Source organism: Ochotona curzoniae, unplaced genomic scaffold (assembly GCF_017591425.1).
Source record: "Ochotona curzoniae isolate NIBS_2020 unplaced genomic scaffold, NIBS_Ocur_1.0 scaffold_4505, whole genome shotgun sequence".
Taxonomy (NCBI): Eukaryota; Metazoa; Chordata; class Mammalia; order Lagomorpha; family Ochotonidae; genus Ochotona; species Ochotona curzoniae.
Window position 1 is genome coordinate 28,861,649 of NW_024467118.1, and position 17,181 is coordinate 28,878,829.

A 17,181-nucleotide genomic window follows, 5' to 3' on the forward strand; every position below is an offset into this window, starting at 1 on the left:
GAGTGGTTGTAACTAAGGAAGGAACAGATTTTTTATTTTATAACATTCAAAAATTTAAAAAGCCAAATGTGGTTAGTTGCTGCACATACTTAGGATACTTCACAATTCTGAACACCTGAATAGACCCCAACCTGTGAAAGCTACAGAAATACTTGCTGCAGCTGAAAGACTTTTAATCTACAACATAAATAAATTTTGGTACTGGAAGAGTTAACCTGCAGTTCTAATAAAAACTCACTTGAAGCTCAAGCCAAATAATTTCACTGTCAATAAATGTTGGATTCTTTATCTTCCCAAATGAGTATAGCTAGTATTCTACACAACACTTCACGATTTCTTTGATACCATACACAACATATTTTCAACATCCTGACAACTAAAACCACATCAATATGTTGTCCAGAAACCACGCAGATATTCAAAACAAGTAAAAGATCTTCATGCTTACAATTAAAATAACCAAATGTCATTTCTTATCTGTAGTAAATAGTTGGTATTTTGTTTTAAAAGTTAAAATTTCTTTTACTAACAGGAAAAACTCCACCAGTCCTTTTAGCTACTGTGGAGGGAAATAACGCATCTAATCAACTGAGCCTTGGCTGCTAACAAGGAACTCAGGGCACCTTCATGAGCCCATCCGCACTGAACCAACAGTTCTCCTGATAGCAGTAGTGTAAATATATGAATTTTTTAAAGATAACGTAATGCCAACAATAAAATGTTGGCTTGTGCTATGTATTTTTCATAAATAAGCCATATCATATAGTAGGAATATCTATGTTAATTTTCAGTTTCCACAAAACACCTAATTTAAAACCATTATTTTAGCTCTGTCTTCACAAGGATTAAACAAAAGGGAGTTTTCAAAACTCATTGGAGTAATTTATTTTCTTTTAAAGTATGAATATAGGGGTCAGGTGCTGTAGCCTAGTGGCCAAAGTCCTAGTCTTGGCTGTGCTGGGATCCCACATGGGTGCTGGTTCTAATTCCAGCAGCCTCACTTCCCATCCAGCTCCCGGCTTGTGACCTGAAAAAGCAGGAGAGGATGACCCAAAGACTTGGGATCCTGCACCCACACGGGAGACCCAGAAGAGGCTCCTGACTCCTGGCATCAGATCAGTGCAGCTCCAGCCATTGCTGTCACTTGGGGAGTGAATTAGCAGAGGGAAGATCGTCCTGTTTCTCTTCTCTCTGTATATCTGACTTTCTAATAAAAAGATAAAATAAATCTTTAAAAAAAAAAGAATAACAAAGTCCCTTAAAAGGATAATTAAGAAACTGCTCTGCAGGGAGAAAAATTAACTCTGAATGATTTACTAGTCATTTAAGGAGCAAGTAATTATAAAAATTGAACACCAAACATGAAATTGCCAAAAGTAACTTACAATAATAATTTGTATTTCCTGTACAACTATAACCCAATTAATTAGAAAAAAGTTACCAAGGCCAGGGATAATCTCGCTTTCCAAAATCATCATCCGTCAAAGATGAAACGAGAAATTCGCTGTCTTTGGCCCACTTTTGGATACAAGGCATATGAAATATACAGAAACATCCTGAACAGCTCCAAACCTATGACACAGATGGCAGAAATAAATATATATATTATTTTGTTAATTTCACAATACTGTAAAATGAGCATCACACTAAAGTAGATTCAAAACCTACGTATAGATTAAAAATAAGACTTTCCTGTGAATATAATGAAAAAAAATGTTCTTGATAAAAGAGTACTTAAAAAAGAGTACTTAAAAATAGACCACTAGCATATACCATGATTGATATGTAATTTTCCAGTTTTTCATTATAAACATTTATCCTTACCAAATACATTCATATAATATGTTATTTATAAATGTAAGATATAATTGATACACCTTAGTTTAATTTCACATTTTTATAGTTCTTTCCAACTATAAATAACAATGCAAGGAAACCCTGAAACACACACATGTACACAGATCTCTATATTGACCTTCTGTTATATAAAGCTTACTCATCTAGTGCTCAATTCTGTAAATGGTGTGAGCAAAACTAAGCTGATAATGGAAAAATTATATAACTGAAAAAGATTAAGTAATGACACTAAATTAATTTTAAGACCTGCTGATATTTTGATGTGACAAAAAATCCCTTCTTTTTCCTTATTTTACAAACACTTGATGAAATGTGTATTACATTGCACAAACTAGCCAACATCATCCAAAAAAAAAAAAAAACCAGCAAGTGAATTTCTTAGTTGGAGCTTTTCCTAAAGCAGCACTTGAGCTACAACCCAGGTGCGACACCCAGGGGACCAGAGGGCAGAAGAGGAAATGGCTACACTGTTGAGCTGATTCATGGGCAGCAGGCTCAACTCTGCAGGGTGTCCTCTGAAGAACCACGTACAACCTGCTCGGGATGGCCTTAGCACCACTCTCCCAAAGAAAAGGACGAGACATTCACCACCAATTTCCACCAATTGCTCAGCATGGACTGTGTCCCACGGGACACCTACTCCCTACACACTGCTTCTGCACATCGATGTAGTGGCTAGGTTATTTCTCAAAGAAAAAACGCTGAGATGAAAAGACAAAAGCTCACATGTACAAGCGTCTAAAGATGCTGTCTGCACAGGGACACTATTCACACGCACTCAAGCAGAGCAGGCCGACCAACGTCACCTGAGAACCAAGCGCACTCGTCTCTCTTCTATGCTATCCGACCTGAGCACACTCCACACTCATCTGTCCCGATTTTCCTTATGAGGCAAAGCACCTTTAACTACAGCGGATTAATCTAGGGTCTGTAAGCTCGAGCTATCCTACGTCACTCTCCTTGATTGCTCCTTTACTACTTTTCTTCACAGATTACTTCACCACCAGGCCATACCTCCTCTAAGGACAGGAGTTATGTCTAAGTCTTTCTCCCCTACTGACCTTTGCCACTTCCCATGATGCCTTCAAAGCAGGACAAGTTGACTAGTTAATGACACTGTCAAATGCTTCCTTCAAGGCAGGGACAGTAGTACCTTTTTTTCAGGCCCAAAGAAAGTAAAAATGTGGTACACTTTAATGCTTCACATTTGGGGGACTCTCAAAGGCACAGACACTAAAAAGGCTTTATCAAAATGGCATGTATACTAAAAGTGGTGATTTTTTTTAGATATTAATAATCCAAAAAACACTGCAGGCTCATTTAGAGTTAACTTTTTTTAAAATCAGTTGCAGAATAGAGGGCCCAGTGTGGTAGTCTAGCAGCTAAAGTCCTCGCCTTGAATGCGCCAAGATCAAATATAGGTGTCGGTTCTAATCCCGGCAGCTCCAGTTCCCATCCCGCTCCCTGCTTGTGGCGTGGGAAAACAGTCGAGAATAGCTCAAAGCCTTGGGACCCTGCACCCATGTGGGAGAACCAGAAGAGCTCCTGGCTTCGAATCAGCTCAGCTTCAGCCACTGCAACTGCTTGGGGAGTGAATCAGTGGACAGAAGATCTTCCTCTCTGTCTCTCCTCTTCTCTATATATCTGACTTTGCAATAAAAATAAATCTTTTTAAAAAAAGGGGGTTTGAGCAGAACCCTTAATTTCAAAAAAAAAAAATCAGTTACAGAATAATCCATATACAAATATTCATAATCATATACAAGATACTCAAATGGGACATTTTGAATAAAAATATGCAAAATTAAGTAGTTAAGTATCATGAATATAATACAGGCAGTTTTAAGAGATACTAACATAGATAAGGACAAAAACTTACTGCTTGGTTTCTCTTTACTGAAGCGATACAAATCAAGCACGTCATTGCCCCTGCTTGAAAAGCATCATTTACATACTGCTTTGTCCGCTCTAACTCACGGGTATCTCCATCTGGAACGTTTACAAGTGAAAAATCTCATGTTAAGTAACATCTTACAACACAAACTTAAGAGTACTGATTCTGATTCTGCAAAATGTTTGCAAAAATGAATTTTTAAAGGCATAGGTTTATTTTGTTGCAAAAAATTCTGAAAGTAATGCAAGCACTTTCAAAATGAGCACTTTCTATGAACCCTTTTAAGACACCTCATAGCACTACCGCATGGTAATAACTATTTAGCAATAACAAGTTGCTGTACTTATAAGGTAGCTCTAACAAATACATATACAGTTCTAAATTGTGTCAATTTAGCATCTAACGTATATAAAATGGAATTTATGAATAAGATTAGGTTTTTGGCCCTGTGTGATGGCTTAATTGGCTAAAACTCTCCTTGCAAGCACCAGGATCCCATATGGAAGCTGGTTTACGTCCCAGCTGCCCTACTTCTAATCTAGTTCCCTGTTTATGACCCGGAAAAGTAACAGAGGATGGCCCATAGCCTTGGGACCCTGCACCCGCATGGGCCAAAGACTGAACAAATAAAAAGAGACCATTTTCTAAAAAATGATTTTTTTAAAAAGTTCTAGTAGAAAATCTCTACTAACCAAGCTCATGTTAAAATACACTACACATTACAGCAAACAGATGCACAGCATATGCTGCTGCACAGGAACTACTGCATATACTACGGCGTGTACCCACAGAGCCTGAGACCCTAACATATTGAAGAGTGTGACGCACAGCCCAGAGTCAAGTCAAAGACAAGTCAGCCTGCTCAAGCTTCAGCATCAAGGCTCTCAACCACTACATGTGCTTTCTTCCCCATCAGCAGGTTTAGAGTTGCAGTCCAATCTCTCTTGGACCACCTCTGCTTTTACACAGAAAATGCTGTCAACTCAACAGCAGTTCAAAAGTAAACAAGGTTAAAACCTGGCTCTACCAGGCCAGCACTGGGACATAGTAAGTTAAACCTCCTGCTACAGCACCAGCACCCCACATAGCAGCCATTTTGAGTCCCGGCTGCTTCATTTATGATGCACCTTCCTGCTTTGGCCTTGGAAAGCAGCAGAGGATGGCCCCAAGTCCTTGGCTGCCCCGCACCCACATGGGAGACCTGAGCTCTTGGCTCCTGGCTTCAGACTGACTGAGCTCTAGCCGTTGTGGCCACTTGGGGAGTGAACCAGCGATGGAAGATCGTTCTCTCTGTGTCTTCTTCTCTCAGTAACTCAGTCTTCCAAATAAAACTAAAACAAACCTTAAAATAAAAAAACTTAGTTCTACCACTTACTAATTATTTAAATCTAGGAAAGTTGCTTCTCTATAGAAATGTTTCCCACACATTTTATAGGTTCCCTAGTTCCAACATGACCCTAATCCAAGAAAATGAACAATGCAAGAGTATAAGCACAAACTACTACTATCAATACACATAAGGTGGTAAATATCTACAAACATATTAAAAATATTAATAGTACATGTGGAGGACAGTGCTGTGACACAGAGGGTTAAGCCTCTGCCAACAGTGCCAGCATCCCACATAGGTGCTTGTTTGAGACCAGCTTATTCCACTTCCCTTCCAGCTCCCTGCTAATGCGCTGGCCCCTGCATCTATTTGAGAGACCTGGAAGAAGCTACTGGCACTGCAATCATTTGAGGCTGTTTGGGGAGTGAACCAGCACATGGAAGGTCTCTCTCTGTAACTCTGCCTTTCAAAAAAAAAAAATCTTACAAGAAAAAATAGATACTAAAATTTAAAAATGGACTGAAGACATACTTAACATGAGAGAAAAGAGCAAAGCAAATGAAGACTAGACTAAAAAGAGTATCCAAGTTCCTATAGCCCTACCACACGCCACCAGGGACAGTGTGTCCTGGCGTGTCTTGGGGGGCCCTGGGATCCCCTCCCATCATTCCCTTGAAGGGCTCATTAAACACAGAACTCCTAGCCACGGAAGGGTCACTGCCATTCTGCTTGCTTTTCAACATGATTAGTATTGAACAACACGGAACTCAAATAGCAAAATGCAGAAAACTCCAACTCTATTATCATGACCGCATGCTCTTTCTTGAGATGCAAAAACTATTTCACATGGAGTTAAACTGCTATGAAAAAGTGTCAGGAACAGACATACGTCACCAACGTCAACATTTAAAGGCTCAGTACCTGTCTGAGTAGTGTATGTTACAAATGTATTAGCAACTATTTTTCCCTGTTTTCCTTCAAAATCTTCATCTCCTTCTTCTTCAGATGAAGAGCTAACATGTTCTTGAACAAGCTTTTTGGCTGCAGCTTGATTAGCCTTCTTGATCTCCTCAAACTTCTTCTGAGACATTTGCTCTGTTTGAAAAAAAACACAAATGGTTTGATTTCTGCACGACAAACTCTCAGAAAGCACCAATGATGCAGTCACACAACACTATAAACATGTCTGACAGCCTCCTTGGGAGCATTCTACCTCACTGTAATCCACAAGAAAGTCTCTCGAAATTTCTTACCGCACAAACAACGGACATACCACAAGAAAAGCTTTCGCTTGTGTAAGTGTCCTGTTAAATTCAGCAAACTGCTATACAAAGAGTGACTAACAAATCAGAAAAATACAAACAAAGGAATGAGAGGTATCAAAAAACTCCAAACGTTGGGGTATTCTACAAGATCTTGCCCACAGGGATACTGAAGAGGAACGAAAAGCTGTCAAAACTGGGGAATGGATTCTCCTCACACATCTTGGGTTCCCACCCACAGTACTTGCTGCTCACCAGCTACGCTGACAGTCTGCTTCCTACAAGGCTCAGGAACTTTACCTTTTATCACGGGCTTTTTGACATTTGTTTGTGATCACAACAAGGTAAGTTTATCTAACATCAATCTGCACAAAAGTTAACATGGAAAAAGCACTTTTACAAATTGATGCAAAACAAATGTCAAACAAGTTTTTGATTCATTCCTTCTCTAAGTACCGTCTGTACTTTTATCATTTTATTTGGTTAAAGGACAATGCAAAACTGAGTATCTCCTTTGAGGGTTCAAACTTCTTGAGAATAAGGACCATAGGAATATTCTACAAGAATGAAGTGTTAATCATCTCTTACACATGGCAACCAAAGTCTAAGAAAGGAAAGGAACCTTCTGAACTGATGATTTTATGAGTGTCCAAATTGAATTGCAAATTTATTAAACTCCTAATTTAAAAGACTCTTTATATTAAAAGATACTCACTCTTACTATTGAGTGTATGCATACTTAAAAACGCTTCATCAATGTTGTGGCATAGCTCACAAAGCCACAACCTGAGATGCCAGCATGCCTATGGGGTGCTGGTTCATGTCCCAGCTGCTTTATTTCCAACCCCACTTCCCAACAGCCTGTGAAAAGCAGCAGAAGATGGCCCGAGTGTCTGGACCCCTGCTCCCCATGCATGAGAGCCGGCTGAAGCTCCTGGCTTTAGCCTGGCCCAGCACTGAACACAGCAGCCATCTGAGATGTGAATGAGTGGATGAAAGAGCTCTCTCTTATCTCTCCCTCTCTGCAATTCTAACTTTTAAAATAAAGAAATCTTTGGAGGGGAAAAAAAAAATGTATTTCCCTGATGAAACATTTTCTTATTGTAACCAGTTTGGTTGGGGATTATCAATCAAAACAAGCAATTTCAAGTAAAACTGGAAGTAAACCTACACAGTACTTAGCTAGCAATCTGAGTACTGAAAGAAAGGTAATGTCAATATTACTGATTCGAAACTTCACTAAAAGGATGAGTCAGCAACCCATGAGTACTTGACATGTAAGATCGGGTAGGCACGGTAACTTTGCATACTAAGCCCCCATCTACAGTGTTGGCATCCCATGTGGGCCTTCGTTGAAGATCTGGCTGCTCCACTTGCAATCCTGCTCCCTGCTAACAATGTACCTGGCAGACAGGGAAGAAGCTCCAGGCTCCTTGCTTCCGCCTGGCCCAACCTGGGGAATTGCAGCCATTTGGGAGTAAAGCAACAGATGAAGACCTCTCGCCCTCTGTCTCTTCCCCCCTCTCTGTAACTCTGCCCTTTCAAACACATAAACATTTCTTTTAAAAAAAAAAAATACATATAAGACAAAAGGTTGAATTGGAAAGAAAATAATGAAAATATTCATAACCTGATAAACATGTATATTAACATCATCTTGAGAAAAATTAAGAGAACCTGACAAGGTTCTACCTGTTCATCCAAATATCAACTAGCAAATTCCTGCTTTACCTTGTCTACACACAAAATCCAAAAAGTGTACCAAAGCTGCTCGTATTTCTCCAAACTGCAGCATTCACCCAGCCACCTTCATACACTCGGCAGCTCCAAGCCAACAGACCACCCAACGAGTCTCAAGCCTAGGACAAAGCCGGCTTGGGAGCACGATTCTGCTTGTGGTCCCCCCCCCCCCAGAAAAACCTCCTAAAACATACAATCCCAACACAAAAACGCAATAGTTTCGCAGTTACCCCTGTGGCTCTCACGGGCTGTGGTGTGCACGTGTTCCAGAATCTTGGATGAAGGGGCAACACCACAGAAAAGAGAGACCCGCCAACCCCACCCACAGGGGCGAGGCACCAGCACCCGGTGCCACCAGGATATATACACCGGGCAATCAGGGAAAGCAGGCTGGGAGAGCTGGCCCGGCTGCTCCACTGCAGGACAGTGCCCGGCACGGGAGTGACCCAGGCGAGGTGACCTTAGTCCAGCACAACACTGCACTTGAACAAGAAAAAGTTGTCTGCCAGATCTTTCTGAGATTTTTTTTTTTCCAAACAAGCAAACGCTGGCCACCCCTTCAAACTGAAAGCCCTCCGGCCAACGTTAGGAACCAAGTCAGACCCGAGGGCCACAATTTACGACTCAGAGGAAGCAAGAGAGGGGCACTGTAATTTCACCAAGGTTAACAGACCCACTCAAAGAACGACAGACCTCTGTCTAGAAAACGGAAAGAAAGCAGTTGCCCGAAAGAGTGGAGGAGGGTCCGCCCCGCCCCCCGAGGATGAACGGGGGGCAGACACGACTGGAGCCCGGGGCCACAGCACCCAGGTGGGCTCGAGGACGGGCGCCGCGCTCACCGCCGCCCGCCGAGGTCTGCAGGGCTTCGGGTCCCGCGGGGCTCTGCCTGCTCCCGGCCGCCGCTCCTCCCGGGCTGCTGGCCGCACCGACGGCGCCCACCGACCCCTTCCCGCGGCCTCCTCCCGCACCGCCGAGAGGGACTCCATTGCCGGAGGCGGGGGCGGCAGGGGCCCATCCGCGGGCTCGGCCCCGGCCACCGGCCACCTGGCGCCAGGAAGCCTCCATCCCTGCAGGAGAGAAGGGGAGGGACAAGAAGAGCGTGAGGAGCCTGAGAGCCGAGGGGTTAGCGAGACCGAGGAGACGCCCGGTTGTGAAGGGGCCGAGCGAGGCGGGTCCCGGAAGGTCGCGGGCCTCTCCGTCCAGGAGGGCGCGTCCCACTCAAGCCGGGGTTGGGAGATGGACAGAGAAGGAAGAAGAGCAGGAAGGGTTAGGGACCGCGGGGGGCAAGGAGCATGCAGCACCGGAGAGAGCCAGCCTCCGGGAAGAAGGAAAGCGTCTCCTCAGCCTCAGTGGGAGGACGGAGCGACGCCAGCGCCCGACTGACCCTGAGGTGCCCGCGGGGCCAACTGCTGTAGCAATCCCCACGGAAAGCTACGTCTCCTTACCGACGACGCCCGCCCCCCCGCGACTACAACTCCCAGAAGCCCGCGCTCGGCGGCCCGAGGAACGCGTGGCAGCCCTGGCCGCTTCCCGATCCGGAAGCGAGAGAGTATCTGCAGCGCGTGCGCCAACCTGAGCCGACCTTTGAAAACTACGATTCCCGGCGTGCTCTGGGGCCCCAGAGGGGTGGGCTGACAGAAAAAGCTCACTTTAGAGAAATGGGCGGGTCGGGACGCGCCCGGGAGCCGAGCCCAGGTAGGCAGCTGTGTGTGTGAGAAAAGTGAAAACAGAGTTAGAGGAGGGTAATTGGAGAGCGAGGGAAAGCGCCCTCTTATTTTGCTAGAGCGGTGCAGAAAATAAATCTGAAGCCATCTTCAAGCCACGTCCCTGAAAATTTTGTTAAAATAACTGAGCCACCTTGGCTCACCTTTTTCACTAGGTGGAGTTTTCCAACAGATATAAATACGTAGATTTTAAAAATTCATTCTGATGCCCATCTGGAATTAAAAAAAAAATGGTTGCTGCTATCGCTCATATAATCCGTATGCAACTCTTCGGTTTATTTACTTCACCTACATTAAATATCTAATATTTAGGTGGAATGTATTAGGCATCATGCTTCCTTTAAAGTGTTTCACATAATAACTGCATTAGCTAATTGGGTACAAGAACCCCATTCGTTCTCCTCATTTTACAGCCCCAAAGTGCTGAGGTACAAAGCGAGGAAGCATTGGCGTTTGTTCGTGACGCTAGAAATTGATAAAGCAATCTGGTGCTCGGAACTGTGCTTATAACTTTTAACGTGAGAATGCTACAAGAACTTTGTTGGCTAGAAATGAAGAGGAGTGCAGCAACTCTCTTTAAAAAAAAGATTTACTTATATTAAAGGCAAACTTACAGACAGGAAGAAAGAAAGGAAGAGATCTTGCATTTAGTGGTTCACGGCCCAAATACCCAGGGCTGGACATCTCAGGCAGAGGCTAAGATAGCTGTGCCACAACACTGGCCCGTAGCACTCTCTTAACATTGTGCTTGTATATGCACTGTTGCTTTGTTGCTTTAAAACTTGAAAAAAAAAAAAAGATTTATTTATTTTTACTACAAAGTCAGTTACACAGAGAGGAGAAAAGACAGAGGGGAAGATCTTCCATCCGATGATTCACTCCCCAAGTGACTACAACGTCGGGAGCTGAGCTAATCTGAAGACGGGAGCGAGGAGCCTTCTCCGGGTCTCCCACACAGGTGCAGGGTCCCAAGGTGTTGGGCTGATCTCCTAGGCCACAAGCAGGGAGCTGGATAGGAAGCGGGGCTGCTGGGATTAGAACCAGTGCCCATATGGGATCCTGGTGCACCCAAGGCAAGGACTTCAGCTGCTAGGCTACAGCACTTGGTCCTGTTGCTTGAAAGCTTTAAAAGTTCACCTCATCTAAGGTTGGGTTTTTCCACAGTGATGTTTTCAGTTGTGGAAATGTACTGTTACAGTCTGTGAGCGAATACAGTGATCATCTCTGAGCAATGACCAGGAACTGCCGAGTGACTACTAATAAGGAAATCCTGTTTACAGCCGTGCCGTCTGTCAGAGATCTGAACAAGCATGCTGGTTAAATGTCATTGTCAAGCGCTGCATAGATCTTATATGAATCATACTTTGAAATACTGAACTGACACAACCAAACAATGGAAAGAGGAAAGAAGCACCATGAAAGGAAAAGGATAAAACAACTAATGTAAATTTACCACAAAAGCCAAAAAAGCTATCCTGCCATAGGTTGGGCAGAGAAGAATTCGAAAAATCAAATACTCAGATTGATTGATTTATCTAAGCAGATACCAGTGCATGGACCTTTGGAAACTGAGTCCTGTTTTGTTGTGTTGAGTAATGTTCAGTACTGAGGGATAGTAACATATGATGTGAAAGTGGGTATGACTTCTGAAAGGTGATGTGAGAAGGCGGGAAGAATACCTTTGTTCCTGCATGCCTCTTTCCTAGTGTCTGAAGTTTGAATGGGCTGATATGAGCTGAGTTACCCATTCGAGAGCATGATGTAAATGAGGCCAGACATGCTGAAGCAACCAGCAGGAAGCAGCTTGTTTGCGTGAGGGTTTCATCAAGCAAACTGTCATGGCAGTACTCGCCTGCCTTCCTCTGGACTATAGCATAAGAAACAAATGTAAAATCTCTCACTGTTCAATTATAATTCTTGGCTTTTACTATCTACTCTTATCTTGGATTATGAACCCATAGGGCATCTAAATGATCTAGTTTTGAAAGGCAAAGCAAGTTGATAACATTTCAATAATTTTTTTATTCTAGACCTGCAATCAGATTACATTAAAAATATTCCAGAGAAAATGAGATTCCTGCCCAGTGAAGAGTTACTCTCTACCAATTGACAACTAATAGAAGTGATAAACGTTGACTCCTGTGAGGTCTTCAAAGTTAACTGCATATCACTTTGTCAGATATTACTCGCATGATTTCTGCAGTGGTTAACCTAATCTTCAAAGATCTTTTCCAGGTTCATGATTGGATTGTTCAATTGAGTTTAGTTTTTGTGGGATTTACATCATAACTAGGAAGCTAAAAACATGACCGTTCCTAAGATGGCCTGGCAGTGATTGTGCTTTCTTCTGGTAGAAAAACAAATCTGAGAAATCCTTGTTCTGAGTAAATTCGGCGATGTTGTAAACATGGTTTCCATTTGCCTGTGATCTAACAAAGGGCTATTTCTCTGTATGTATTGTAGGAACATCTTTGGAAAGCTTGAATAGAAACCCCTGCTAGTGAGGCTGACATTCAGACATCCCCTTAGAAGAACAGGACCAGCTAAAAGCAAGACAATTTGGTAGTAGGTTATACTATCAAGAAATAAAAGGCAACTACTCCAAATAAGGGCTTTCATTTCTCCTAACAACACTATTACCACTATTGGCCTGACGTTTTATATGCAGATACTTCTAGAAATTCCATTGCTGTGTTTTTCATCCCATCTCATGTCACAGTTTTTCTCCTCCCCTGCCTGGGTTACATTGAATTTTTTTTTTAACCTTTTAAACAATGTTACGTCCCATTTGCTGGAAGAGTGGTATTTTTAATTGTCATTACTCCCCATTACTTAATCATGTAATCAATTTAGTGGTCTGTAACAGCATTTTCAAAAGGAACTAAAATGAAAACATAGAAAATTCTATAGTGCATGGCATGACATATAAAGGTGGAGATTCTTTTTGTAAAGGCCTTGTTATCGCTGTGCACAATAAACAGTGCATTTTTGCTTTATACTTACGAATTAACACATAGTTTAGGTCATAATTCAGGAAGCTGGGGTAAGATTGTTCTAGAAAGAGTTCCCTCCTGGTTATTACACATGTTTTTGGTTCAGAATCAGTTAAGCCCTGGCAGAGCAGCTTTCCTGGAGTTTCATATCATAGCACCTGCTGTATGTCTTAAAACTATAGCACACAAAGGAAAGCCCCAAGAGTAAAGCAAATGTAGTCGTAACTGCATCACTCCGGGTGTATCCCCCAATGTCACGGTAGTATTAGAAGAGTTTTCTAATGTGAGATTTGAAATTGTTGTTGTGGTTGTTATCAAAGATAGATCTGTAGCTCCCGAGAGAACTTTGTAGGGGCCAGGGCTGTACTGCAGCGCATAAAACCTGCATTGCCACTTGAAGTCCCAGCTACCCCAGCTCCCTGCTAATAGCCTGGAAAATGCAGTGGAGGATGGCACAAGTGTGTGTGCCTCTGCCACTCAAGTAGGTGGGCAGGAAGATGCTTCTGGGTCCTGTCTTCAGCCATTGCAGCTTATCAGGAGAGTGAACCAAGGATGGAAGATCTCTCTCTTTCTCTCTCTCTCTCTCTCTCTCTGTGCAACTGATTTTCCAACAAATAAATACATCTTCAAATGAAAGAGAAAGAGGCTCAAAATTTTTGCCAATGAATGAGCTGCGATGGACTTATTACATTTATTTTTTTATTTTTTTATTGCATTTCATTTTATAACATCATTTCATAGACTCTGGTGTTCCCCTATCCCTTCCCTGTGCCCTACCCCCATGGTGGATTGCTCCACCTTATTGCAGTATTACAGTTCAAATCTAGTCTTGTTTCTTTCATTGTAAGCATGTGCCATGCATAGAGGATGGACTTATTACATTTAAAAAGGGGTGGAAAAGTTGTAGTTCTATCTCCAAGGACTCTACTAATTGGGACCATCCAGGCCTGCTGAGGTCTTGGCCGCACCTTCAGGTGGACAGCACAGCATTGCCCATTCATTTCCTAACCAATTAAGAGACCACCAATGGGAAACATCTTATCTGTAGGTTCCTGCCCAACAAGGAGGGGTCAGGGAATGCTTAAAATCCCAAGACTTGTCCAAAGACCCTTTTGGCGTCTCTCTCCCTCCTCTTTCGAGAGGCACCCCACCTCCCAGCTTTCTCTCTGGAGGTGCTTTCTCTAACTCTGCTCACCTGGTCTCTTTGCAAATAAATTTTTCTGTCTGCAACAGATTCCTGGCTTTTCATTTGTATACTAAGCTGAGGAAAGAACCCACCAGACATTTCTGGTAACACTAATAGACAAATGTTCATCCTTTCAGTTCCACAGGTGGCTTTCTCATGCTTTCTGCAGACACTAAGCAATGAAGCCCCTACAGGAGGTCATCGAACACCATGGACTTTGGTGCCACACAATCCTGAAGCCTTGTGACAAACCCAGGAAGCAGATCTCTGGCTCTCTGAACAACTAACCCAAGTTGTTGGACCAAATGCAATTGGCTGGAGCACAATCCAGATAAAACAAAAATGAGCCTAGTTGGAAAGAAGAGGAATTGGCAATCTGACAAGAAATCCAATATCAACTCTTTTTATGGGCCAGCACTGTCAGGCTGGTGAGTAATTTTTGTGGTGAAATGCTATTTTCAGATTCCCATGGGATGCAATGGTGAAAAATGCATTCTTTTACCTCCAGCTAGTCAGGAAACCAAGAGCCAGACATGAGCTGTAATTCTAGAAAGCATCGTCTCAAATGTACTCAATCTGCATTCCTACCAGGTTAAGTAGAAACATGAAGATAGCAGGCATGTTATCACCAACAAGCCCTTAAAGCACTCAACTCGGGCCAAGCAAAATGCAATCAAATACAGTCTCGCGGCAAAGCGAACATGAGACAAAGGGGCACAGTCCAGTATTGTCAATACACTAAGCTGTGCACATTTATGCTACAATTGGCTGCTATTTCTTCCTCCACTTCTGAAGGAATGTGGGCATCTGAAAAGCCCTGGGGAGGACGCATGAGTCTGTGCCCAGCCTTCTATAGTTTTAACATCTACACTCAGTTGACTCAGGTGGCTGAGAAAGCTGTCAGGCAGCACTGACAGGGGGAAGGCCTTCCCACCCTCTCACCCTTCCTGCACACCTCCCCCCAAGAAGTTACCACTGCCTTGATTTCTGGCATCTATCACTTGATAATTCCAAAGAAAATGTTGTCCTTATCAGGCTCACTTCCACTTCTGTTCAAACAGAACAATATTTTCCAAAATTTTTAAAGCACTGATCTTTCTGAAAGCTAAAACTGCTCCGTTCCCCATATTCTGCCTTTCTTCAACATGCCTTACATACTGGCAAAAGTTTTCTTGATATTAAACTTACTCCTTGTGAACAAATGTTTAAATGCTTCCATGCATCTTGCTATTTATCCATTAAATTCACATTTTAAATTGATTAGATTTTTATTTTACTCTGATGCATATCGATATAGTAAACTCTTCTGGAGGTATTCATATTAGAAAAAATCACTTTTTACTGCCAAAAAAGCACTGATTTTAAAATTTCTAGAAATTGTAAAAACACAACAGGCTTTCAAAATTTTAATTTTAGAACAACACTGGCACCTACTGGTAAGAAGCTTAATTACATAGAAATTTAAATTGGAAAAGTTCGTTTTTTAAAAAATACACCTAAATATTCCAATCAAAATCCCAACAGCATTCTTCTCAGAAATAGAAAAGAAGATACAAAAGTTCACCTGGAAACCCAAGATAATACGAATAGCCAGAACTATCCTGAAGAATAAGTCAAGCTGGAGGAATTACAATTCCAGACCTCAACACATGTTACAGGGCAGTGGTCATCAAAACAGTATAGTACTGGTACAGAAACAGAGAGGATCAAAGGAACAAATAAACAACAAAAGGGAGCCTACACATGGATAGTCAACTAATCTTTGACAAGAAAACTGAAAACAATCCAGGGGAAAAACCCAGTCTCTTCAACAAATGCTGTTGAGACAATTGGATAGAGGCTTGCAGAATTAAGAAGCAAGACCTGCACCTGTCACATTATACAAAAATCAGCTCTAAATGGATCAGGGATAGAAATTTATACCCAGAAACCATCATCAAACTATTAAAGAAAAACATAGGAAGCACTCCCCAAGAGGCCACAACAGCCAGAGCTGAGCTGATCGAGGAGCCTGGAGCGTCTCCTGGTCTCCCACATGGGTGCAGGGTCCCAAGACTTTGGGCCATCCTCTGCTGCTTAGAGGAAGATGAAATATAAGATGAATATAATATAGCTGCTGAATATAGGAGTATAGGAATGGGGAAAGACTTCTCGGAAATGACGCCAAAAGCATGGGCAGTCAAAGACAAAATAAACAAATGGGACTACATCAAACTAAAAAGCTTCTGTACAGCAAATGAAGCGATAAACAAAGTGAAGAGGCAACTAACAGAATGGGAGAAAATCTACACACTACACAACTCAGAGGACTAATATCTAGGATTTACAAAGAGCTTCAAAAACCCAGGGACAGTAAATAAAACCAACCCTGTGAAGAAATGGGTGAAGGAAATGAACAGACTTTTTTCAAAAGAACAGATTCAAATGGATAAGACATAAGAAAAGATGCTCAGACTCCCTAGCCGTCAGGGAGACACAAATGAAAACCACATTGAGGTTCCACCTAACTCCAGTGAAACCAGCCTACATTCAGAACTCTACTATCAACACCTGCCTCTGTGGATGTGTGGAGAGAGGTACCCTCCTTCACTGCTGGTGGGAGTGTAGGCTAGTACAACCACTATGGAAATCAGTATGGAGAGTGCTTAGAGAATTGCAAATAAATCTGCCATATGGCCCAGCTATCCCACTCTTAGGAATATATTCAAAGGAAATAAAACCTGCATATGAGAAGGGTATCTGTAATCCTATATGTACAGCAGCACAATCTATAATAGCAATCCAGATGCCTGTCTAAAGAGGAGTGGTTAAAGAAACTGGCACATCTACTCCGTGGAATATTATTCCCATTAAAAAGAATGAAATCATACCATTTACTACTAGATGGTCCCAACCAGAGACCATTATGCTCAATGAAATAAGCCAACCTCAAAATGACAAATACCCTATGTTCTCTCTGATATAAGGCAGCCTTCATGCAAAATTATAAAATCAATAACCCTTTCCATATGGGTTTTGCTGCATTCCCATGTGTTTTGATGGTTTTGTTTTCATTTTCATTTCTTCCATATAGTTGTTTTTCTCTTGTTCAATTCATTGCTGGCTCATGGATTGCACGGTGGTATCATTTTATCCAAGAGGCTTTTGTGTTTTCTTCACCCATTCGTTGGTTATTTAGTGGCACGTTTTTCGACT

General features: G+C 42.3%; 1 protein-coding gene across 3 annotated transcripts in view; it reads right to left on the reverse strand.

Moving 5' to 3' along the window:
- The window catches only part of NFXL1 (nuclear transcription factor, X-box binding like 1), a 35,364-nt gene extending 25,787 nt beyond the window's left edge, over nt 1-9,577 (reverse strand). Inside the window, exons 1-5 of one of the 3 annotated variants that reach the window (XM_040965915.1) lie at nt 9,529-9,577; nt 8,923-9,150; nt 6,003-6,176; nt 3,737-3,846; nt 1,442-1,572 (exon numbers count right to left, since the gene is read on the reverse strand). In XM_040965915.1, the coding sequence (XP_040821849.1) occupies nt 1,442-1,572; nt 3,737-3,846; nt 6,003-6,176; nt 8,923-9,148 (641 nt within the window). In that variant the 5' untranslated portion in view covers nt 9,149-9,150; nt 9,529-9,577. The other 2 variants (XM_040965916.1, XM_040965917.1) reach the window with 2 other exon arrangements.
- Nucleotides 9,578-17,181: the final 7,604 nt, after the last annotated feature.